Here is a 27,229-nt window from a genome sequence, read left to right as displayed (position 1 = left end):
TAGAACAGAACGTACCGAGCACGATCCGCATATGACCGATGTGACTAATCCACGACAAAGGAGTGTGGGTTTGGTCTGTTGACGTGAAACTGTTGCTACCGATCCTAACAATCATGACTCGAGCATTGGAAAAATAAGCACTAACATTTGAAGGTAACTTATGGTTTGTTATGTTAGACAGAAGTTTTTTTTTTAATGTAAGAAGCAACAAACAAGCTTGTAGTTCGTCCGGTTTAAAGAGGTACCTGCTGATAATGGACATCTGCAGCCGATTTCAATACCTGAGGCAGGATCACAAATATTTTATTTCCCATGATTACAACATACGTAATACCTATTTTTTTTTTTTTTTTTTATAGTATAGGAGTAGCAGACGAGTATGCAGTCCACATGATGGTAAGTGGCTACTACCGCCCATGGACATCTGTAATCAACCCTAGATAGGATTAGATATTCCTACCTGAGGTCGGCCACAGATGCGCCGCTACCCCTGAGGACTAAGCTGGAACGCCTCGGAAAAGTATGTCTTCCTTCAAACAGAAACACAGCAGCGCCTAACACTGCTGTTATTAGGTAGAAATAGGTGTGGCAGTGGTGCCGCCGGAGTCGAACCACAAAGGGTTCTACCACCTTCAAAGTAATCCTCAGTTAATTGTATTTAGTCTTTACTTTAACATACTAGTATGATAAATCTAAACATTGTTTTTAAAATAGAGATGAACTTGTCGACTACTTACAACAACAGTAAGGTCATGTTTAACCAAGAAATCACACGAAATTTACCAAAGAAGCAAATACCACATAACCAAGAAATTATATGAAATTTACCAAACCACAAAATACCAGTCTTACGTTAAGGTCGATAGTATTAGGAAATGAAATAGCGAAATCGAACATGATAAAAAGTCACAACGCAACTCCGTACATACTGAGCACATTAAATTAATGTTTGAATTAAACAGGCAAAATTATATACTGGTAAGGTGACAATTTAAACCATTAGCATTTAAAAGGTGTTCACTATATCGAAACTCGTTCATTCAGGACAGGTTACTTGCTAAATATATCGACAATTTGTAATAGTATACTATTCTATATCAATGGTTAAGTGTTCTATCCATATACATATCAAAGTAGTAAATGAGCATACAATCTATCTGATGGTAAGTGGCTACTGCTGCTCATGGACATCTGTAATCAACCCCAGATAAGATATGGGTACTATCTGAGGCCGGCCATAGATGCGTTGCTACCCCTGAGGACTAAATTCGAACGCTTCGGATAACTAAATCTCCCTTGAGGACGTATCCTTCAAATCAGAACACAGTTGTGGTGAAAACTACTGTATTAGGCAGAAAAGAGGCGATAGTACTTGCGCTGTCGAACCACAAAGGAACTTCACCAACTTCATTGCAATTATTGATTTTACTGTCTTAGCTGTTTCAATCAAAGATATCGTGCTTTAAATGTAATTTTCTATATTGCACAATATAGTGCAACGTACCATTGGCACGTAAGACGTACTAACATATTTCTCAGTGATAGCACAGAAAAAATTCTGCAATCAGAAATTCTATTTCAACATCGAGTATTTCTAACTCGATTGCTTCTAACAAAATTATACACGAACCTAATATCACGGATAAGATCAAACATATTACTTTTTTCACAAACAATATAACTGCCGCATGTAAAAATATCTTATCGATATCCGCAATCAAATTAATAATCGAATAAGAAAGTGAAAACAAAGCCGCCCCCGCGCCACCCACACCAGCGCCCAACTCGGGTACATAATTTGTACGGTTCACGGTTATTTCGCTAATACAACGAGTATACGAGCGTATCACAGACAAGGTTTCACCAAAATGTTTCGAAATTCAAATCTATGCAATAATTTGCATTCATATTCTGGAGATACTGTTTTACAAATGAAAGATGACAATAATTTTGATGAAAAATATGGTCCCGGTAACGATTTACAAGTAGCTAAGCAGACAAGTGATTATGATTGACAACAACTTCTGTTAAATGTTTTTATAAAGCCTTGTATGTAATTAATAATTATTATACATAGTGATACTGTTAAACAGAAAAAGAGAAGACAATGACATAACAATTAATTATGACAGACGTGACCATGATATCTAAACGTTACTGCTGTCAGATTTAATAGTTACATTTTTCGTGGAACCAAATTATAGTAACAATTATACTCTACAGTTAATAAAGAAAATATCTACTTCTAAATAGTAATTAATTTGGAATTTATATACAGGAAACCACTCTCTTTAATTAGTAGTTGTGTTAACAGATATATATAAACAATTAATAATTAACTAAAAAGATCCATATCAAGAAACAATTATTTCATTTAAAAATTTAACCATTGCTCTACTTTAACTCAGATACATGAAAAGCTATTGCTGCTTCAAAAAAAAATACGGAAACAACATCCAGATAAAATATATTACGCAAAACGATATAAATAATTGCATAAAGTCCCCAACGATATTGTTGCTGAATAATTCAAATTAGTGAACTTGATTTGTGTCGCGATTTGAATCACGGTTCGCGGAACGAGTTTCGTTTCTTAGTCGTGTAGTCAGCTGTGGGCTTTGGTTGATAGGTTCCTTTTCGCCTACACCTTAACTAGTAATGAACGTTTCATCGCCAAGTGGACCAGCTTTAACCGCAATATTGTCGCTTTATTTACCTCAGGTACGACTACAGTTTTATTCACAATTGTTTTAAAATGTATGTATCGGCACTAGGCAGTTTACTTCCTATCAGGTGGACTGCAATATCGTTTGCTCCTTTCATTTTATACTAAAACCAACGTTGTACTTTATGTGACATCGTAATACGAATTAAAACATTTATTTCAATTGCCATTTCCACAACCATTAAGTTCTACATACGAGTACATAAGGTTCTGCAATTGATAAAAAGTTAATACGAAGTTAATTCATGGTTAAACTGGAATAACTTTACAAGTGAACACTTTTAAAAATATATTTTATATATACTTCAACATACAATAATATAAAATGCTTATAATTATCTGTTTGCAACCAAAATAACACTTCTTTTGTTCTAAGTATATTATCTGTTTCAGAATTTAAATTCGAATGCAATCACGATATTGATTCATATCTTCAAAACAACGTTCAAAACGTTGAAACATAACAAACACAATGCACACAAACGTGCAACATAATACAACACGAACATTAAAATCGGAATCTTAAATTAGACAACCCAACAGAATCCAAAGTTAACTAACTAAAAATACCACCACTAAGACAAAGTGCTTCAGAAATTGGATGAGGAAAGCAAGTCATAATTTCCGAAGCCATACAACAAATCACTGGGTGAAGACTGCTCAATTTAAATGAGTCAAACAGGCCACACCAGTTCAGAGCGGAGCGTGGGCGGTGCCGAGTGCAGTGAAATTTAAAACAAATATTGTTGCTTATCTTGCATTACCATTAAACCCAACATAAGGTTCTGCGATTGGTACAATGCATTTCTTACATTTTATTAATGCATTTCTTGATAGTTACAAGTATGGAAATAAAACATTTTACAGTATTTATATACAATTTTATAACAACCAAAGAGGAAAACATTTTATAATCACTTTGTAGACTAATACTATTAATAAACATAACTATCCAGTTACTATAATAAAAAACTCGTATAAATCAAGACCTGTTATTTTGCCATTTATCAATGATATTATCAATAAACTATAAAATCTTAATGTCTGTCTGTCTATGAAACAAAGCTCACAGACCCCTAAAGAAGATTCACCATTGACCTTATGACATCGACACTTGTGTGTTCAAAATCGTTTTGAAGATCTCCAGTAGTTGTGGGTCAAGTTTGCTCAGTGGCTGTTAAACTGTTGGTACTCAGCCAACAACTTCCCAAAATTTCACTTTTATCCACCTATGGATGCGCTTAACAAATTAGCACTAGTAAAAGTATGTTCTTATATGGTCAATTCATTTTATGTTGTGGGATTTAGCTAAGTGGGGAAAGTAAAATAGAGCAAATATAAAAAAGAAAAAATATACTAGAATATAAAATAAAATGATAATAGTTTGATTTGAAATGTAAATTCTAATGTGTTAAATATTAATACAGTCAATGATGAAAGTGAAAGGGTTCAAATTTCTTAAGAATTAAATTAAATTAGCCTATTTGAAAAGATATCAACTTAACGACAATAACAATGACACGATATTAATAATGACAGTCAAATCAAGCTATCATATAAGAACTTCAAATTCAAAATCATGACAAGAGCTCGCAAATCCCAACACAAAACTCCATCAAAGTTTCGAAGCATACGAGTGTCTCGAGTGATCATCGATTATCCCCATTAGCCATTAAGACCGGGATCGCATCCCTGGACACGTACGTCCACAAGATACGAAAATAGGACCGCACGGGCCGCGTAAGACACAAATGCGTGATAGAGGTCGGGAACCTTTTCATGTGGAATCTTTGTTTGGTAATATATGGAATTGAAACGAGAGTAATCACCGCATTTAAGTGGAACATAAATTATTTCTTTTTATTTTATTGGTGTTTTGAAATAAAATTAACTTGGTTTCTAAAATAAATGATAGAGTTGAAGATGCTATGGATAAAACGAAAGACCAAAAAATATTAGAATATATTACAGGATCTTTTTGATAAGAATCAAAATTTTAATCTAATGAAATATGGGGCTACTTCCAGGAATATTTAATGATATTCCATTTGTTTAATAACTGATTTTGCCGCGATTTTGCTATACTTAATAATAAATGTTTTGGGAAATTAGTTCCACACAAGGAGTACAAATATTTACATGAATTCACACCCTAAAAAGAGATCGAATTTATCGAATTTGGTACTGTAATAAGTGTAAAAATGTAAAAACTATTCTAAAATCTTGAAATGAAAAATAAGAAACATACCGAAAATCAAAGACGATACGAACACCATTTTCGATTCAGTCGATAACAATTTCCCTAACCAAACTTAAACCACAAACATCCAACCACAAGTTCCCGACTTCTGACCAATACAATCCAATCCCTATCCCTTTTATAGAAGCACAGTTACATTCTGGACATTCCTCGGCTGGATGGTCTGCTATTCCAATGGATTAATTGCCTTTTGCTGTCTGTTTGTTGACGACATTAATATGGTCTCGCAAAATGCATCTGACGGTTTGCACTTAGAGATTTATGTCTGACTTATCCTTCGCAATTAATGCTATGAACTTGACTAATGTGGTGAGTTGGAGGATGAAATGTGGAATATACTTGTTTTATGTGCTTTTCTGCTTCAAATCTATTATACGAGTACATTTACGATTGTTATTATCAATCTAAATTTTGCCAAATTAACATCAAAATTTTAATTGTTGTTAAGGCGGAAATTCTCAAAATAATGTCGATTTTTGATAGGCTAAACATTGCCGAAATAGTTACGGGGGTTAGTTAATTGGTAGGTAGATTAGAAGATAACTACAGCTCTACCCTTTGGTAATGTCTTTACAATAGTAAATTAATAAAATTATTCCCTTTGAAGTCTATCGCACGTAATTGCTATTACGTAAAAGTTTTAAAAATCCCTTTTGCCTTGATTTCGGAATGTTAAGTATTATATATGGAAATTACGAAGAGTATAAACATTTAAATTTACAAAATCTTCATCAAAAAATCATATAGCCAAACAAAGAAGAGAGATTTTTAACCGACTTCGAAAAGGAGGAACAGTTTTCTAGCTATGGATTAAATAAGGTCAAATAGATCAATCCCATAAGTGTTAATTGTACTTCAATGCGATGTCCTGCGAAGGATTGTCTCTCGTTCTTATTAGTGTATGGTGCTAATATACATAAAGAGCAATGTTTACGCATGAGAATAATCGTCATGGCATTGCGAAGGGTTTGCTAGGATTACGCGTCACATTCGTTAGGGAACGCACCAACAATGGTCTCTGCTTCGATGTGGGTGGTTACTCAATCTCATTACCGTTGTGATAGAGCGTTAAGACATTTTTCAAATTTACCGCCTATCATCATCAAATTATGATTCTATAATATATTTTTAATGTAGATGTAGAAAACGAGAATGCAGTTCACTTGAAGGTGGCAACACCCGCCCACGGAAATCTATAATCACCCTAGGATAAATAAAATAAACAATAATATCATCACTATTAACCCATCACTGTCACACTGCCGGGCTGGGGTCTCCTCTCAGAATGAGAAAGATTAGGCCACAGTCCACCGCGCTGGCCAATTGCAAATTGGTAGACTTCACATACCTTTGAAAACGTTTTTTTTTAATTTCTCAGGAATATAGTATTCCTCACAATGTTTTCCTTCAATGTTTAAGCAAAAGATAATTAATATCTAATACGCACATAACTTTGAAAAATCAGAGCTTTTGAATACATAATAGTTAGGTATAAATAAAGATACAAGGTCAGGATAATAAGTTACTTTGAAATCGCAGACAGAGTTTTCAAACAGATTTTTTTACTACAGAATCGATCAATAGTCTCAATTATAACGTGGGATGTACTAAGCTTTCAATCTAAAGTTTTTGCAACAAGTCTACTGACGTAATCCATTAAATTATTGTTTGATGCAAACTCAATATGATTATCAATTGATTGGCAATTTTTTCGTCATCTTCAACCGCTTACGGCTAATAAGGCTATTGTTTACGAAGCTCATAAAGTGCTGATTAAGACTTAACACAAATTAGGAATAATTCATATATGTATAAGTAAACTGGCTGCTTAATGAATAAGGCGACCATCTAAGTCTTCAGGACTGGCAACGCACATATGATCAGCTTTCAGTATTTCTATATGGAGTTCTGTATGAAGGCATCCTTGTTTGATACTTCTATAATCTATACATATAAATAAAATTGGAGTGTAATATTGAAATAATGCTTTTTACTACATGCATATGAATACATACACTAAAATAACATTTTTTACAATTTTTGTCTGTCTGTCTGTTTGTTTGTTCTGGCTAATCTCTGAAATGGCTGGACCGATTTTGACGGAACTTTTACTGGCAGGTAGCTGATGTAATAAGGAGTAACTTAGGCTACTTATATTTTAGAACTAGCTGTGCCCCTGTTTCTTTTTAACGAGGGTGAAACCGCGGGGCACAGCTAGTATTAAAAATAAAATTAGATTACCATCATCAACCCCTTACTGTCTCACTGCTGGGCACGGGTCTCCTCTCAGAATGAGAAGGATTAGACCATAGTCCACCGCGCTGGCCAAGTGCGTATTGGTAGACTTCACATAACCTTAAGATTTTTTTTTATATAAATCTCTCAGGTATGCAGGTTTCCTCACGATGTTTTCCTTCACCGTTTAAGCAAGTGATAATTAATTTCTAATACGCACATAAATTTTAAAATCAGAGGTGCGTGCCTGGGATTTGAACCTCGGACCCCTCGATCGAGAGGCCGCGTTTCTTAATCACTGCTTTTTGATTATTTAAATTAGATTACCAATGAGTACAATTGTTTCACGATATTTTGAATCACTATCTAGTCCATTTGTTATCCATCTTATAAGACTTTACGTGTTACGAAATCCTCCAACACCGCATCGAGACAAAAATATTTGGAGATTATCATAAAAAAGATTAAGAACCACTGCCTTCATCTCCGCTCTAAGTACCCACAATAGACGTTGAGAATAATATGTTAAACGGTCCATTATGACAAGAAAGATTGAGAACCGCTGCCTTGATCCTAGCTCTGAGTACTCACATGTCACAACAGTATGGCGGTAAACAACAATTCTTTGATGGACAAGTAGCACAACATGACGTCTATTTGATTGACGTTTAAATCACATAATTAACCGTTTCAACCATTAACTTAACCACATAATCAACTTAGCCTAGAATACTTAGGGTGCTAGGACAAGACCTTGTGACGGAAGAAGGTAATTATAGAAAATAATACCATGAGTACTGAGTTTAATGTTAACTTTCGTGTACTCTCTAATCGTGTATATAATTTTTATTTTTGTTGTGTCGTTCTATTACAGTTACACTGCTGGGCTACTCTCAGAATGGCAATTGTTTAGACCACAGTGCACAGAATGCGGATAGGTCTCCACACACCTTTGAAAAAATTTTATTTTTTAAACTAGGGTGCGTAGTTATTTGACAACGTAATTATACTTAAAAATGTCGTAATATACCGATTAATTACACGGTTATTTATCATTATATTTCTAGTGTAAAACTAAATTCATAAAATTGACGTAAGAATATTAAATTACTTTTTTGGTATGTTACAAATTCACGTTAGTTATGACAGTATCGACATAGTCTGTATTTTTCAGGAGTATATTACTATAAAGACAAGGATATAATATGCAAAAATTAATACAATTTCATGCACATCCTCTTGTTACAAATACGGAAATTAAATTAATAGACGTGTAACTTGTAATGTGTAACTACATAATAATAATAATATAGCACATAGAGTATAATTGGTCCTTGGGGCCAATACGCTAAATGAGTGACATTTTATTATCATATGAAACAACAACTATGTTTATTTGCCGTCAAATCGGATATCCTGATAACAATAGGTAATCAAGTAACCGACAAACAACTCAGTTTTTTTAATCTTTTCAACAAAACATCGAACTAACAACATCGCATCCATTAATTATATTACACGACATATTAATTACACACTTCAATTATTTATATTACCAGTTACAAAATCCAGTTCTAAGAGCAAAATAATAAAAATATCACGCACTTAGTTGCTTAACAACGATTGGCGGGGTTACCTTCGAATTAAATTAATTATAATTTCGTAATTGGTTTACGTGTTTGACACAACAACGGTTACCGTAGCCGTTACGTCTGACAGTTCCTGTCAATCATTGTTAGTACTTGTCAAGAGCCGTATGAAGCGTAAACTTTATCTGATACGACAACTCCGCGGGCTGTCAAATTTGACAGCAATCGAAACGCCGATCTGCACCTATTTCGCAAACTCACATAAATTTAAAAAATAAAACGTAATCACTCAACGGTCACTACTGGCACTGCACGATAAAAAAAAAACAAACGTTCGATAAGTTCAAAATTGTGTTCGAAATTCGAATTAGGCGCGCGACGGCGTGCGCGTGCGCTGAGATCGCGGCGCGGATTTCAACTGTTGTGGCACGCGCGGCGTTTTGACTGTCCGTTCGTCTAGTTTGCGTAGATCTTGTAAACAGATAACTATCAAGATTATTATACGTGAGAATATAATTTTATTCAACTGTACCCTTAGTATGTGTTTTTACGTTTCTACAAAAAATACTGCTTTTGTACTTGTTTACTTATTTGCCCAACCATTTCCAATCAGCGCTCCTAGCGGACTGTATCAGAACTATTTGTAAATGTATGTGATAGTAGACAATACAAAAACAGTCATTCTTGTAAAAACGTAAGAACTCATACTAAGGGTATTCTGTATATAATTATATCATAATATAAAGTTTAAAGAAGTAGCTGATAAGAAAAAACTATTACGCAAAATTTTGCAGATGTAAAGTGTTAAACCCTTTTCCCTTTCGAAGGCATATTGTTAATTCTGTCATAAACCTTAATGTTATTACTTTATTTTTTATTTATGTTAAATTTATTCAAACGGGTTTATTAATGAAACCGTTAATTCAAAAGAAAAAAACATTCGGCCCTTTGCTCGTATTTCAATGTAATCGCAGTGTAATTTGGACTTATCCCTATATAAAGCTTAGACATTAAGTTGTCTGTCTATTCTTACGGTTATGAGGTACATACTATGCACACACACACAGATTCAAACACAATGTACCAAAGTTATATAAATCGGTATAAAGGTGGTAGAACCCTTTGTGGTTCAACTCCGGCGGCACCACCGCCACACGTATTTCTACCTAATAACAGCAGTGTTAGGCGCTGCTGTGTTCCGGTTTGAAGGGTGTGGTAACGGAGACGGACTTTTCCGAGGCGTTCCAGCTTAGTCCTCAGGGGTAGCGGCGCATCTGTGGCCGACCTCAGGTAGGAATATCTAATCCTATCTGGGGTTGATTACAGATGTCCATGGGCGGCAGTAGCCACATCAGGTGGACTGCATGCTCGTCTGCTATTCTTATATTATAAAAAAAAAAATCGGACTAAAAATAAAACGTACAGTAGCAAGTTGTTTGAAGGTGGTAGAACCCTATGTAGTAAACTCCGGCGGCACCACCGCCGCACCTATTTCTGTCTAATAACAGCAGTGTTAAGTGCTGCTGTGTTTTGCTTCGAAGGGGGTGGTAAGGGAGACATACTTTTCCCAGGTGTTTCAGCTTACTCCTAGGCTAGTAGGGGTAGCGGCGCATCTGTGGTCGACCTCAGGTATGAATATCTAATCCTATCTGGGGTTGATCACAGATGTCCATGGGCTGCATCCTCGCTTGGTACTTCTATATTATTAAATAAGTTGGAGAGAAAAAGACATTCCATAATGACAATTTAAAAAGGTGTGGTCATATGGAAACGGAGGGTGGTGACCATTCAGCCACAAATCCCGTTTCCGTGAGCTTGACCCATGAAATTCCATTAACAAATAATGGATTTTAAATTAATTTCATTCCCCTAGACGGATCGTCACGGGTCTTATTGAAATCAAAACAAACCATACAATACAATACCAAACTCTTTAGTGTACACCAAATTAAAAGTAAAAAAATATTTATTTATTTAATTTCGTTCGGTTTAATGTTACTTTGAACATTAGACTTAATTTAGTCCCGTTATTAATAATCGATCTATATTTTTTTAACAATGATCGAAATTTTACAATTTCTGTCTATTAGAAATTGTCATATTTTTAATAGACGGGAAAATTATAATATTAGTTTAGTTAGTACTAGCTGACCCGGCAAACTTTGTACCGCCTCAAAATTTATTTATCAAATATATTTCATATAAAATATAGCCTATGTTACTCGTGGATAATGTAGCTTTCGAATGGTGAAAGAATTTATTAAATCGGTCCAGTAGTTTTTGAGCCTATTCATTACAATCAAACAAACAAAGTTTTCCTCTTTATAATATTAATAATAATAAGTATAGATTTGCAAAACGTTAAATATTTACGGCGTGCAAGAAACCTTTTATATAGCGCGCAGAACGAACTATATTTCCGTCATAGATATGTTAAAATACATTGAAATAAACTGTACCAAAATAAAATAGTTCAAAAGGAGTCAATCGATGGAATATTCCAAATAGCAATCCAACTTAACTCACAATAAATTGCTACATTAAATCAGATAACACAATCTATTTACATGCTGTAACATAAATATCACTAATAGATTTCCTTACTTTATCTCCGTGCCGCTAAAGTGAAATTATTTTAAAATCTCCTCAATCCTGATCTATCTTCAAAGAGATCCGTTTGTAGATTCATTATGCGTTCCTCAGAGTTATAATAGATATAGAGTCCGTCCCGTTCTCAAAGAAATTTAACACAGGCTTGTGTTCTTCTTTGTTGACAAGCTGATCGAGTAGGAATATAAGAAATTTGCTTTTAATCTTGCATGCCCCGTGATAATATGCATTACAAATTACTCAGACTTATCGGTTAGATTTTAGTCGACGTAATAGTGTGAATGGATACGCGATTGGCGGTATTATAACACATTATGTAACCAGATGTTAAACTCCTAGTTAGGGCCTACGGCAGACACCACTTTTCCCTGTGTGGATTGCAAGTCGGTTTGATACTTTAAATTTATAAAAAGTACGACTAGTTTTACAGCAAATTTCACCAAAATTATAATATTTACGCAAAATACCTAAGTCATTCGTCCTAAACCATATTGTGTTGTTCTCACCTGTGCATACTGTTTACATCCAAGCACGCGCGCTCTATAATTTATAATCACTCTAAGTTACCTTCTCATTAGTTATGTATCTATTTTGTTGCGTGCGCGATCCTGTGTGATTATCTTGTATTTCGTTTTACATAAAACTGAAGCAAATGAACATTCCGTCCACCTGATGCTAAGTGGCCAATGCTCATATGAACATTTGTAATCAGCGCCAAATAGAATTGAAAGTATATTTCAGATCTTGCCGTCAGCCGCAGATTTTTTTATTATATTGAAGTAAAAAAGGAGCATTTTTTATAATATGGGAGTAGCAGCCGAACATGCAGTCCACCTGATGGTAAATGGCTACTGCCGCACATGGACATCTGTAGTCCCAGATAGGATTAGATATTCCTACCTGAGGTCGGCCCCAGATGCGCCGAGACCCCTGTGGACTAAGCTGGAACACCTCGGAAAAGTATGTCTCCCTTACCACACTCTTCAAACCAGAACACAGCAGGCCTTTACGCTGCAGTTATTAGGCAGAAATGGGTGTGGCGGTAGTGTCAGCAGAGTCGAACCAGTACTATACTGCCCCTGTGGACTAAGTTCTCTCCTTACCACCACACCCATCAAAACAGAACACGGCAGGTAAGCTCAACACTGCTTAAAAGGTTAAAAAAGTGGTCAAGATGTCACCGCAACCCAACCACGAAACACGAAGGGATCTACATTCTAAAATTCTATTCTAAAATTCGAATATTCAATGAATAAGTTAAATATCTGGTTACTTACTTACATAACAGGAACCTAGGCTTTGATACAAATATCACAAGATTGCTGATCTGTTAGAGAAAGTTTAAATTGTAATAATCGATTGTAATAATCAATCTTTGTCATAAAGCCTATTAAGCTTATTATTATAATACCTATGCATTATATGACATAACTCCAATTGGTCTGTCTTGGTTTGAAAGTTGTGGTGACCGCTTACCATAAAATGGACTTTGCTTATTAGTGAAACTATTTCTAAAAAATAATCTTAAAAATATGAATTAGTCACTCATGACTTTGCCTAGTGCAAGATTTTTCTTGGGCAATTTAAGCGTTAGTGTAACTTTTTATTACTCGTATCTTATCAGTAAGATAATATATCTATGAAATCCTCGTGTCACAATGTTAGTTACCGTACTCCTCCGAAACAGCTTTGCCGATTTTCACCAATTTTTATATGCCTATTCAGTAGGTCGGATAATCGGCTACTATCTATTTTTCATACCCCTAAGTGATAAGGTTTGATCACGCTTAACATTTTTTTATTTATATGGCAACACAACGTTTGCCGGGTCAGCTAGCTAGTTTTTTCATAAAAAGTACAAACTGTAAACCATCCTCCTTATGTAATGTCAAAGCAACACGTTTATTCAGAACATAAATGTTACATATGTATGTACATAACAATAACATGAGCTAAAAACCAAGTTTTTGTGCACAAACGCGGCTAGGCCACACACACAAACATTACTTATCTTATCAAGTTTGTACAGACTAAACAAGCTCGCCGAGCGAGCGTAATCTCAGTAAGAGCTTTCACTATCAACGTTGATAGCGGAGCTTGCTTTATCTCATTGTCTATAGATATTAGATAATGCCTAAGTATCCATAAGAACTTTTCTAAGTCGTTACACCTGAAGATGACTTATACTATGTACTCCTTCTACAATTAAAGAATGTAATGGTATATTTTTATTACAATACTTTTTTAATTATTTCATGTTAATAAAAGTAAATCATATAAAAGAAAGAAGGATATTGTTAGATATATTTTTTAGAGAATAAGGTGTCATAGAATGGATTGTCAGAGAAAATAAATAATGGAATTGTTATTGAATATTTTCTTTTATTATATAAAATAGGAATAATGAGTGTACAAGAAGAGTAGAAATTTAATGTCATATTTAGATTTTATCTAAATATCGTCTTCTGCAGATTTATTGTACACTGATTATGTAATCAACCTCTAAAAAGATTAGTCCTTAATGAGGTCGGCCACAGATGCATTGGAACCCCCTGAGTACTAATTTAGAGTCCAGAGTAAGAGACAAAAGCGCTTAACACTGCTGATATTAGGCAGAAATAAGTGTGGCAGTGGTTCCTCTGGACTTGAACCACAAAGAAGTCGTACCTTAAATAGTATCTCCCTTCATCGCTACCGACGTTGTAAAATAATTGAAATCGTATAATAGTTTGTCATGTATACAACTACACCGCCATCTAGTGAGGAAAAGTGGAACTAACTTAAGTCAATTCGTACTCATACGTTCCACCTTAACAGCGCCATCTAGTACAAAAGTAAAAATATACTTTTGTAGTACTACTACTCGCCAACAGATGGCAATGTAAGATTTCTTTATCTTCAATAGATGGCGCTGAAGAGTACTGCAGTAAGTAATAAAGTGACGTTAAATTTGACATATTTTCAACAGCCAATCAGAAGCAAGGTTCCTTCCAGCAAAAATAGAACGTCGTACCATTCCCAAGCGTTCAATGTTCGTTAGTTTGTGACGTCGTGCTGCGCAGCGCGGCTATTTACGGTCGTGATTCGTTGTAGGCGCCCGACATTTTGTTTCGACGACGTGACGCAAGCTACAACGCGAAGTTAAAAATGCCATTGAACGCGGTTGGGTGGTCTTCAGAAGAAGACGAAAAACTAGTTGAATTAGTACAGCCACATAGTTATTTGTACAATCTATCGGACCCTTCGAGGAAGAATATCTTGGCGAGGGAATCGACATGGAAAGAAATAGCGCAGGAATTATTTAAGCCAGGTAAGTTAACAACGGTTATTGGTTGACTTTACTTGTGCTGCATAACACAACTGCAGAGTTCATTCTATTTACGGTCTCATAATGATATTGAGTCACAGTGTGCCAACTGTTAGTTCTTTGTTGATTGATATGAAAATAATATTTTGTAGTTTTGTACACAACAAAGAATAAAGTTTTACATTTATCTAGGAAAGTGCGTGTGGAAAATGTATAGCGTATTTACAAAAACTGTTTTATACGACTCAATAAAGGTATTTTATCTTGAAGTTATCAGCTGATTATTTTGTTTGTTATTGTTGATTAATGTTATGGAATATTTACATAATGTAATGTGTTTATGTAATATATATTATAATAGTAATAAATATATACAAATAATTAATCATAACCAAATTTTATCATTTCTTATTAGACCATTTTTAAGTTTATAAAAACATCCACCAACAACCAACCACATCTTTAGTGATTTATAATTTTTGAGTAACATAAAGCAAATACCATTTTATTACTGTTTGTCTGTTGTAATGAATCACTAACACTGCCATTGTTAGTTGCATTACAGCCAGTATGTGCGTACTTCTGTATATTAAAATATTTTATAATAATATATTTACTTCACTGATACCATTTAACAAGCCTTTTCTCACAAATGAGTATGGTCTGGAGCATATCTCCAATAATTATGATTAAATGTAACTTACTATATTATTAGTATAGATAAAAAAAAAACTAAAAAGATAAATATTCTAACACCATTTCTAATATAAATTCCAGTTGAAGAATGCAAGAAACGTTGGCGCGGCCTCCGAGATGGTTACATGAGGAGCAAGCGCATGGGCACTATGCACAAGACCAGAGCCACCATGTTCGAGAAGCTCCAATTTCTGGACAAGTCATTGGATGCCACCGAGGAGGTGCTCGATGAGGTCATGCAGGATGACAGCCCAAAACATGAGATTATTATTCCGGAACAGCAAGAAGTCATCACTGACAATCAGGAGTACTATGAGGTGAGTATTATTCCTATTCTTTTATATGCTTAAGTACTGCCAATAAAAAAAAATAACACTACAAACATGAGATTTAAATACAGATGCATACATAGTGATACACAATATATAAAAACTTATAGTAAATGTAAAAACAAAGTATTTTTCTACCTCTCATTACCTATTACTGATTATTTTGTTAATTGCTGAGAAGTATTATAATGTAGTTCCAATGAATATTAACATAATAATATTTCTCATGTTGTCCAATGCGTTACTTAGCCATAACAATAACTAAAGTAACAATGTTTTATAAATCCATTGTTCTAGAATAAAATCTATTATGGCCATAATTCTGATGCAAAACTTCCTGGGTATTGAATATTTTACCAAACTGTTATTCTGTATTCAGATTGAATAAACATTAATTTTTAAGATAATTAATTTCATAATCACCTGTACAGCATTTTTTTTAACACTTATACTAATATTCACTTTTTACTTTTTCAGTTCACAGTCCTGGAGAATCTGCAACAGGACCCGCAAGACATGAAACCCCTCATAAAAATAATTCCAAAAAACATTAAAATAGTATCCAAAAACATTCAAGAACCACCAAAGAAAGTTGGTAGAAAGAATGCTGGCAGGAAAAAGTCACAACCTATGCCGAGAAACGTACCACCGATTAAAATATTACCCAAACCAATAATAATGAATGATCCCGGAATAGTTAGGTATATAGAGGAGCCAAAGACAGTGACAGTCGGAGAGCCAAGATCACAAGTTATAGACAAGTTAATAGAGAAGGTATTGAAAGAGAATACAAACGAAATAGACGTATTCTTCAGAAGCATGGCAGCGAGCGTCAAGAAACTACAACCAAACCTAATACCAAAAGTGAAGATGGAAGTATGTAATGTGATCGCGAAATACGAAATGCAAAGTTTCGATAAAAACTTTTGAAAACGTTTAATGTAGGGATGGCGATTCTTTACGAAAAATATCGATTCTTGAATCGATTCAAATGGAAGTGTATTAAATCGATTCACAAAAAATCGAGGCCCAAAGATTCTATTCTCCAAAAATCGATCTTCGATTTCTTCAGCTTGAAAGGGCGTAGATAGAGGTCATCAGGAGCAAACAAGCACTGAAATACTATTCGTCAGCAAAAAATGTCTATACTATATTCAACCAACTTCAAAAAGATCGACTTTCGATTTTCTATGAAAGATTGATTCACCGAATCGATCTATTACTGGAGATCGATTAAAATAATCGATTTTTTGATTAATCCATTTCAGATCGTCATCCCTAGTTTAATGAGATGTTACTTGGACACTGTTGAGAGATTTTTACGATTTAAAAAAACGTGATTAAAGCTATATATTACGATGTGAAAAACATATTTAAGTCATTTTAATATTCTACAGAGGTTAATAATTTTTTTATTAAATGTTCTTCCAGATCACAGTCTGTTATTTATTTAAAAAAATTAAGATAAGACTCGTACAATAATTAAAAACTTAGTAAGGTAGAAATATTTACTACATAGGATTCGTATTAGAAATAAAAGAGTTAATGTAGCAGACCGTTATTTGTATCACCGTCAATTTCTCTAAATTTATGCTAAGAATGATCGAATTTTGAATAATTTCAAGTATGCAGAAGTTTTTAAATGTCGCTATTTGGCAGGTAAATCATTGGATAAATTCATTACATGAAGTGAGAACTTTTGATCCTTTTTTTTTACGAATATTGCATATGGAGGTGCCAAGATTGAATACAGATTTTTTTGTGAAATAATCTTGACGTATAAACTTAAACGTATGTAATGTAATGGTAATGTACTGTAAAGTTACAAGAGTATTTATAGTATATAATAAAATTAATAAAAATAATAAGGAATGTAAAATAATACTTTATTCAATTATATCCATATTTTTCTATTGACAGTCAACAACTTGGTTGCCTGGAGACTTGATATCCAACAAAGGTGTTATTAATTTTCGTTACGGAATTTCTCGATTCGGTCCCCGCGCTCAAAGCCCGCGATAAAAGCTATGCAATAGCTTAATAATAGTTATATTAAAAAAAGTCAAAAGTGTTAACACTTTGATAAATATAAAGTTTAGTTTTCATTTGGGGTAATTATGTTGGAACGAGCGACTAGTAAACTTAAATTTATATAAATCTACTAGCTGACCCGGTAAACGTTGTGTTGCCATATAAAAAAATGTTAAGGGTGAACAACCCTTATCACTGAGGGGTAGAAAACTTTAAATGTATATAAATCTATAAGTTAATAGTCAATATTATATATATAACCTATCACAACGAAATATTAGCACTTAGAAATTATAAAAATATTTTCACACAAGTATGTATATGTTTTATAAAAAATACGAGCAACTAGTAAACCTAAATTTATATAAACGTATTTCAAGTAAACATATAGTAACTATCACAACGAAATATTAGTGTCTAGAAATTATGTAATAGTTTTACAACCAATTTTTTTTAAAATATATGTTAGTTTTATAAAAACTTAGCGACCGACGTAATTACCAATGACCACGAAAAATCAATATTTCTCTGAACAGCAAACCATTCAATACTGAGGGAGACTTTGCCAATTTTAATTACCCCATTCGACCCCTCACCCAACATAAATAAGTTTAAAGGGAATTGTTCGACTGGGCAGTTAAATCAATAGTTTGAAAGGGAAACTATATTGGTATAGAGAATTGGTTTTCATAATTTACTCTGGGTTCATTAAAAAATTAGTTTATAATTCAACGTCATACAATGTACGTATTGTTACTATTGCATTGTTGTTATGAACGTATGTTGTGTAACTTTAAACATTTTTTTTAAAGCAAGCAATAATTTATCTAAAAAAGCATAAAACCAATCACTTTTTTATTTTTAAGCCAAATTTCAAGAAGAAAAGCGTCAATGATGTCAAGTGATGAGGAAACTGACTATAACTATATGTATAGCGGCGTCGAACAGTGAGTTTTAGAAGAAAAAATACATTAAATATTAGGAACAAGAACCCTACTAAAAACGAGAAAACATCCATTATACACTAATAGAAACTTATGTACAAAATATACATATATAAAGATATATTCTTCACAAATCTAGTTATAACATTGATATAAAAATTGAGTGTTTGCTTCACTCTTGAAACAGCTATTTAAGAAGAAATAGGTGTGGTACTAGTCTCTTTGCAGTCAAACTACATTGAATTATATCGTAGAACTTATTGGACAATAAATGTAAATAAATACATAATTGTAGTAATAAAAGGCATTCCTTAGTCGCTGTCATAAACATTGCAACACTCCGTATGCTATAAAATCATCAATTTATAAGTATTGCAATACTAAACACTCCGATTATGTCGTAAATAGTAAACTTTTACTAATTGTGCAATAAATAATTGCATTTCATTTATGCGAATATAGCAATTAGCACCTAAAATAGTACTATGTTCTGGAGGTTTAATTATAAATCCGTCAACGAATGTTCGGATTTCGGAAAATAAATTTTACAAAATAACTCGATGACACAAATTCAAAAAATGAATTTTTGACGAGCTTAATTTCATACACTTTAAATAGAATTTGATCGGTGAATCATATACCTATTTTCATTTAACGTTTCTAAATAAGATGCGCGTATAAAACTTCTAACTAAAAATAATTTCAGACGAAAATACGAATTATGTGTTACAGACACCTACATTAAATAACTATAAATTATCATATCTCTTTAAAGAGATCTGACCGATTACATTTATAGATTAAACCAATCTTTAAATAGGTACCTAAGTATCTATTAGTTAAGGGTGTTAAGTTAACCTTGGGTTCATAGGTCAATGTGTGCAGACGTCTAGACTGATTTGTTCAGTTCGCTGCCCTTTAAGTATAAACTTATAAATATATATATTATATTATATTATACATATGCCTTGAAGCATCATTAAAATTAAAGAATGCGGATATTAGTCGTTGGTATTTGAGAAATATAAGTACTGAAAGATCTGATAGGATTTACTGAAATGTTTAATGGGTTATACTTTTTGCTGTATTGATATTAAGACATTTTTAATGTTTTTCGTCTACTGTGGTTACCACAGAAATACATAAGCGCAATTATCATGGCAAAACTTTTTGACGAGCAATCGAGCAGCCGGCTCCATCGAATTACCTATAAGACATAGGTAATTCGATGGAGCCGGCTGCACACACCAAAAAACACATGCGGCGTTACCTCGCTCTGAGGCGTTCCATTTAAGGCTTGAAGTGCAAGGGAGAGCGCGGAACGAGCGACAAAGAGGCACAATCGGCCTCCGAGTATTTACCTCCTTCTCTATATCCATACAAAATATCTATCAAACAAATAAAATTAAAATTTTCTTTTGAAAAATGCAACCATTCCATCAGTATTTTCTAATGACGTTGTCATGTTCAACTATCGTCAGTAAACCGACTTTACAGACAACCGATTTTTTCAAGAAGAGACCTACATCCAGTGTACTTACAAGGGCTGTTAGATGACGTGATTGGACCATACACTTATTGAGACCAGTAATTTACAAATAGGCTTTGTTATCTATGTGACTAATTTTGAAAAGATAGTTCCAGAAGCTGAAATTCATATTGCAGCGTCTATAGTTTTAGCCCTCCTTATTCAGGGAAAGAATCTGTTTCGTAGATTGAATAGTAAATAGATATGTATACCAGAAATTGTATACCATACATTAGCAGTCTATTTAGCAACTGTCTTACAAACAAAGATTACACGATACATGAAAGACACCACGCATCACGTCACAGATACGACGGGCAACCGTTTAACACCAATACACATTTAGTTCACGCGACTATCCTCCTAAAACCAAAGCAATATGGGTCATAATTGCGTGCATGATTATGCTATGAGATTTATATTTGCGTGGAGGGTTGTGCGTTTACAATACAAGTGCCCTTCCCTCCCCAGCGTTGAATGGATACCTAGTACTGCATAACAAGCATGGAGGTGTATGGGGACATATGGCGATGTCGCCTTTCCTGTTTATAAGCATGCATTTCTATGCCTGACATAATAGCAGTGTTAAACGCTTCTGTGTTCTGTTTTGAATGGCACGGTATGGTATGTGACACTTGTACGAGACTACAGCTTAGTTCTCAGGGCGTGGCAATGAATATATAGCCGACCACAGATAGATCTCCTAATTATTTTAGAAATGCCAAGAGATATCCAAGAGCGGCAGTGACCACTTTTATAATGTTGTCCACCTGATAGTAAGTAGCTACTCCGCCCATGGAAATATATAATTCAATCCCTGATTAGATTAGATGTTTACCTGAGGTCCGCCACAATTTCATTGCTACCACTGTGGACTAACATGGAACACCTCAGAAGAATATGTCTCCTAAATTTACTAGGGGGTTGATTAGTTGTCCACGGGCCGCAGAGACGATTTACCATCAGGTGGAACACTTACTCGTTTGATACTTTTATGAAATATTTTAAAAATGCCTTAAACTCAGTTGCTACCAACGACACAATACATAGCGACAGTGCTGCTCCTGCCGCATTGCAGTTCTACTACCTGCAATATTCCACAAATACCAGGGATTCATAGAACGCAGACTTACCATCAGGCGGAACACTTACTCGTTTGATACTTTTAGGAAATATTATAAATATGCCTTCAAATCAGTTATCAGCTACTAACGCCATAATAGATGGCGACAGTGCTGCTGCCGCATTGCAGTTCTACTACCTCCAATATCCTACACATACCAGGAGTTCATAGAGCGCAGCAAACTTAATAGAATTTTAACCACGTCGCCTCAGTTCCCGAACAATGCGGTCTGCGGTATTATTTAACAATGGATCAGGAATTTTCTATTAATGGAATTGGAAACATGATGGTTCCGTATTTCTATTATATTTAGTTAGCTACTGAAAGCGTTCCTTAGTGAGATGCCACGAATATAGCAAAGACAGTGCCTACTGTAATTAATAAATAATACTTTTTTATAATATAGGAGTAGCAGACGAGCATGCAGTCCACCTGATGGTAAGTGGCTACTGCCGCCCATGAATATCTGTAATCAACCCCAGATAGGATTAGATATTCCTACCTGAGGTCGGCCACAGATGCGCCGCTACCCCTGAGGACTAAGCTGGAACGCCTCGGATAAGTATGTCTCCCTTTCAACACCCTTCAAATCAGAACACAGCAGTGCTTAACACTGCTGTGATGAGGCAGAAATAGCATACCTATAAATAATCAATTTAATTCCTTACATAGTAATCCTATAACCAGGGCCATATAGATTTCAGAAAGTAGTATAGCATAGAAGGAAGTTTAGGACTATTTATTACAATATTTGTGTAGGGACATGAAATTTAAGCTATTCCTGTTTAAGTAAAACAAACCAATGTTTTAAACCTATTTGGTTTGTGTATATTCTAGCGTGGCCGAGATATTATCTGGACATATAAATTGCAAGTATATTGAACTCTCGGAGTCTGTATTTACAGCTAATAAGTAGGTAGGTAAGATTATGAAAAGTCGTTATAAATTATGTATAGGTACGTCTTATTTATGTTTCATATAAAAAGCATTCCCTCGAGACTCCCTCTACGCAAACCCCTATTGGAGGGTTTTAAATATGCAGAAACCTTCTTGAAACGTTCGAGGAGATAGGCTATATACTTCTATGTATTTAATAAAAATAATACTATATTTCTTGCCTGTAATGTAATTTGTTTTAGGACGAATTTCCATTAAATTTAATCAATCGTTTCAATTAAAAGTGTTTGCATAAATTTTGTGTAGTACCTATAAAGGCAAATAAAAGAAATAAAAACAATTTATATTCAAACCTTAGAAAACGACGCTCATTTTGAATTACTTATTTTACTTTAGATAGTCACGTTAGATTTATTTATTCCTAATATAAAAAAAAATCTTATAGACAACTGAATTATCAAAAAATAAACTTGTAAAAGTCAGAAGAAGCTATATTCCAAAAATTATTTGAGTTCATAAAAGTCATATGACCCTTACCCTTAGTATGAGTTTTTACGATTTGACAAAAATGTCTGTTTTTGTTTACGTATTTCCCATATATATCCAATCAGTTCTGATACAATCCGCTAGGGCGCTGATTGGAAATGTATGAGCAAATACGTAAACAAATACCAAAACAGTCATTTTTGTAAAAACGTAAAAACTCATACTAAGGGTACTGTTCCTATTTAAGCGTCCACACGCGTATCGCAATTAACTAAAGCCTAATTGCCTATCTGTAAGCCGAGACGCCCATCGAGGTGGAACGGCGCTTGATTAAACACAGATAATCGCCTTATCGCATTAGTCAACAAGGGTTAGGTCCGGCCGTTAAATAGGGGCGCTAACAAGCCCTTAACACAATGAAGTGCACTGAAATCTAGTTACGTACCCACTTTTAGACACATTCACGTAATTCTCCTGAAATTCGTAAGTCCCATTAAACACATTTCACATAATTTGGCTGAAACCTGAAATACTTATTGCGTGCGGTTTATTTACTATAATTCTAACATTTTAAAATTAAAATTTTGTAATTATACCTACTTATTTTGGGATGTGTGGAAAAATGATAAGAATGAATTATTTAAAACATCTACAACCTAAATCGACACATTAAGCCAATTAGTAAATACAGAAAAGGTTATCAAAAAAGCAATATAAAATATTTTATTTTCAGACATGATGTGATGCAATACCTACGATATGGTACAGTAGGTACGATAGCATACTTTTAAACTTACGATAAGTAATTTCAATATAAATAGATCAAAAAATACAAGTTACACTTAATAAAAACGATATAATTAATTGCAATTGAAACGTCACCCAAAAGTAATAATATAATCGTAACATAACATAACAGAATAATCGTAATGCATAATACACTAAAACCTTCCTTGTAAAATATGCCGTTAAATAACGATAACCACATCCAAATTGGATCAGTAGTTTTTGAGTAAATCGCGCATATACATACATACATACGTAGCAAATATGTATTTGCTACAGAAGGTTATATAAGCTTCTTTTTAAAGTCAGTTAAAAAGAGAGTTCTGTATTCGACCGCTACGTATATATGTACCTATATGTATGTATATATATGTAAGTATGTATGTATGTAAGATTGTATGTCCGCGATTTTATCAAAAACTACTGATCCAATTTGGATAGTTTTGATTATTTGAAGTCGGTTAAAAACGCCCCAAATCTACTTTTAAACCCAGAAATCCGTGAAAACCAAACAACCGTATTCGAGTGTTAGTTATGATACTGGTGGTGGTGACATCGATCGAGTACCAGAGAAAGCTGCACTAATGTAAAGTGGCATTAACGTCACAACACCATGAATCATTCATGTTTCATACGACTGGATTGTGTTTACAATAGCTTACACACTACAAGGACTAAACAGCTAAGTAAGTTGTTATTCGACTTGTAAAGCGATGAGCATACATTAAATAATAAGTCAAAATCATAAACAACCCTGATCCAAATTGTAGATCTGTTTGATACTAGGTTAAACTTGAAAATATTAATTTTTAGTAATTAAGCATTTATTGATATTAAAAGATGTTTATTTAGCATACTAGGTCCTTCAAAATAAAAAAAGTATGAACTAAATATATTGCTATTATCATTAACACTTAAACGAAAATGTATTTATAAAATTTGATCTAAACTATATTTTACACGTACCTAAGGCTGCTACCCCTGAGGACCAAGCTGGAATGCCTCGGATAAGTATGTAAGTAAATATCTCCCTTACCACACTGTTCAAAGCGGAACACAGTAGCGCTTAACAATGCCGTTATTAGACACAAATAGGTGTGCCGGTGGTGCTTCCGCAGTCAAAACACAACCCTTTGTGTTTTTACCACCTTTAAAACAAACATAATCTGATCTTAACTGTACATCAATCAAGATTGCGCAGACTTATAAATAGATAGGCATTTAACTTTCAGGTGTCATGAAAGATTAATGTTAGTAAACGCGATAGCTATTGCGTCGCCTATTCGTAACTTACTATTACGAAAGAGCTTAGAAACGGAAACTTTATTCTGTAAATTGGAGAGCAAAAAATCTTGGGTAATAAATATATTGTAATCATTTTTAAGATGAAAAATAAATCGCCTATTTTTATTAAAAATTTCATCATCTTTTAACTCCGGCGTTTTATCTCAAAAGCGATTTAAGAAAAAAGTGTCAATTCAATAACAGTTTATTTATATTTAATCATTCCGTTGGATAAAATCGATTTAGCGATTTTAACCAACAAGCGATTGGCATTTTATTAAAATGATAACTAGTTTTTCAGAAAGAGCACAGAATCAAATGTTGAAACTCAAAACTCATAATAATATTATAATTATACCTATGAATTAGCTACCTTCTACGTAATATTAAAAAAGAAAAATAAGAGCGGCTTTCAATTTCAACTACTGGATTTGAAATCTCAATCTAATCTATGTATGTTTTTATATGCAGTGATTTTTAAACCATATATTTTAAGTTAAAGGTTTTTAAACTTCAGACAGATTCACGACAACCCTATCTCTGGACCGCTCACAAAAGCTTACAGAATAAACTTCGCAAACATTACTAAACCTGTACAACTCAATATGACAGTTGTATCATCCATCATTGCGTTACGTTACGTTATTTGCACTATTTCGTTACGCCTTTCGATTCGCATTTGTGTTCGCTCAATACACTGTTGTGATCTAAAATGCGTGTAGGTATAGACTATAGACCAGCTGACAGATCCCGTACGCTGTTTGTCCACCGACCACCGATACCGAGCCGATACCGATAATTAATGACGGCGTCGAAGTAGCGTACATACATTTACCATAGCAGCTTGTCCACCGAACGTCCGTCTCCCGAGCACCGTCATCCCGGCCGCCGATATTCCGAGTGATAGATCGGCGATAGATCGGCGTGACCGCTAGATTGGTACCGAGTTTTTGACGGACCGATGTGCCGGCAATGATAAACACATTGGAACTTGTCCATACACTGGCGTCACACGAGTGACAGCTGGAACAAAATAAACCGCCGATAACGGTCGCAGTGGACAAACTATCGCCGTCACGACATAATTAAAATCGGCCCGAAATAATCTCGTTCTCGGTATCAGCTCGGTGACGGTGCAGTGGACAAACAGCCGTAGACGTAGCGCGATTAGGATTTATTTGTAGTTTTAGTGTTTCACGATAGATGGCGTTACTAGGTTAAAAACATGACTTTTATTGTATGAATGCAGTCCTGATGTTATTTTTTATTTAGCTTCCGATAGAACATAAAGCCCTCTTAAGAAAATGAAGTCTATAATTAAAAATCAATGGGTTGCTGCTTCTAATGATTAGGTTAAAACGCCTCATGAAAAATATAATGGCAAAGGAGTGTAGTTAACATTCACCTAGTGGTTAAGAAACGCGGCCTCTTGATCGAGAGGTCCGAGGTACAAATCCCAGGCATAACCTCTGATTTTTCAAAGTTATGTGCGTATTATAGTTAATTATCACTTGCTTAAATGGTGAAGGAAAACATCGTGAGAAAACCTGCATATCTGAGAATTCTTAAAAAAAAAGAAGTTTTCAAAGGTAGCCAGCGCGGTGGACTATGGCCTAATCCTTCTCATTTTGAGAGGAGACCCGTGCCCAGCAGTAAGTCAATAATGGGTTGATAATTTATGATGATGGCATTAACCTAATTTAATTGATATTTTTGTCCATTATTTTTCTACGTTTAATGTAATTGTTCTACAACGAGCATTTACCTAACTAGACCAAAAATAAATATAGAGTCGCAGTCCTTAGGAGAAAAACCCAAGGTTGGAGTGTATGTGCGTAACCTTTGAACGTCATTCATCCTACCCCACGACACACAACACACTTGTTATTGATGGCGGGCTGGGGTCCGTAATTGTTGCCTGGGGGTCAATACGTCTTAATTTGTAGTTTCTATCGATTTTTTTGGGCGGCGCGAGTTATGCTTCCGTAGAGGATACCATACTTATACATATTCAAAAAAACAAACTCGATTTCGATATCGATTTCGATAGTTATATCACTGATGTCCGTTATTAATAATCAATCCTTTACTATTTTTATGGGCAGAAATTGTCAATTTTCGATCCTTGGTAGGAAAACATTATAGGAATTGCTTATTAATAACGGGAGTTTTTTACTGTAAAATTTGTAACTCTGCCTAGTGATTGTAAATCGGAGGTCCTAGGTTCAAACCTTCCTTCAACCACATTTGATTTGTCAAAGTTATGTGATTATTTAAAAAATAATTGCTTGCTTTAACGACGATGGAAAACTTACTTAGAAAACCTTCACCTGAGAGTTCTTACAAAAAGTTATCGAGGGTGTGTGAAAATTCGCACTTGGCAATCTCCGTGATTTACG

At 34.3% G+C, this 27,229-nt stretch overlaps 2 protein-coding genes across 2 annotated transcripts in view; one reads left to right on the top strand and one right to left on the bottom strand.

Moving 5' to 3' along the window:
- Mhcl (Myosin heavy chain-like) overlaps nt 1-27,229 on the bottom strand; it is a 346,996-nt gene that overhangs the window by 244,916 nt on the left and 74,851 nt on the right. The window lies entirely within an intron of this gene.
- LOC140746151 (uncharacterized) lies at nt 14,458-17,186 on the top strand. Its single transcript, XM_073078173.1, has 3 exons — nt 14,458-14,729; nt 15,504-15,739; nt 16,229-17,186. The coding sequence occupies exons 1-3, from the start codon at nt 14,567-14,569 to the stop codon at nt 16,679-16,681; spliced, it is 852 nt and encodes a 283-aa protein (XP_072934274.1). The 5' UTR covers nt 14,458-14,566; the 3' UTR covers nt 16,682-17,186.

Source organism: Epargyreus clarus, unplaced genomic scaffold (genome assembly GCF_041222505.1).
Source record: "Epargyreus clarus isolate Ecla_fem2 unplaced genomic scaffold, WU_Ecla_fem_2.2 ptg000012l, whole genome shotgun sequence".
Taxonomy (NCBI): domain Eukaryota; kingdom Metazoa; phylum Arthropoda; class Insecta; order Lepidoptera; family Hesperiidae; genus Epargyreus; species Epargyreus clarus.
Note: the sequence above shows the minus strand (reverse complement) of the source record. Positions and strands in the feature narration are given on the sequence as shown.

What these genes read in the sequence shown, in the direction of transcription:
- LOC140746151 (XM_073078173.1), top strand. Translation starts at nt 14,567, where the DNA reads ATGCCATTGAACGCGGTTGGGTGGTCTTCAGAAGAAGACGAAAAACTA. An exon ending in GCAGGAATTATTTAAGCCAG is followed by an intron (nt 14,730 to 15,503) that starts GTAAGTTAACAA and finishes TATAAATTCCAG; the next exon opens with TTGAAGAATGCAAGAAACGT. An exon ending in ACAATCAGGAGTACTATGAG is followed by an intron (nt 15,740 to 16,228) that starts GTGAGTATTATT and finishes TTACTTTTTCAG; the next exon opens with TTCACAGTCCTGGAGAATCT.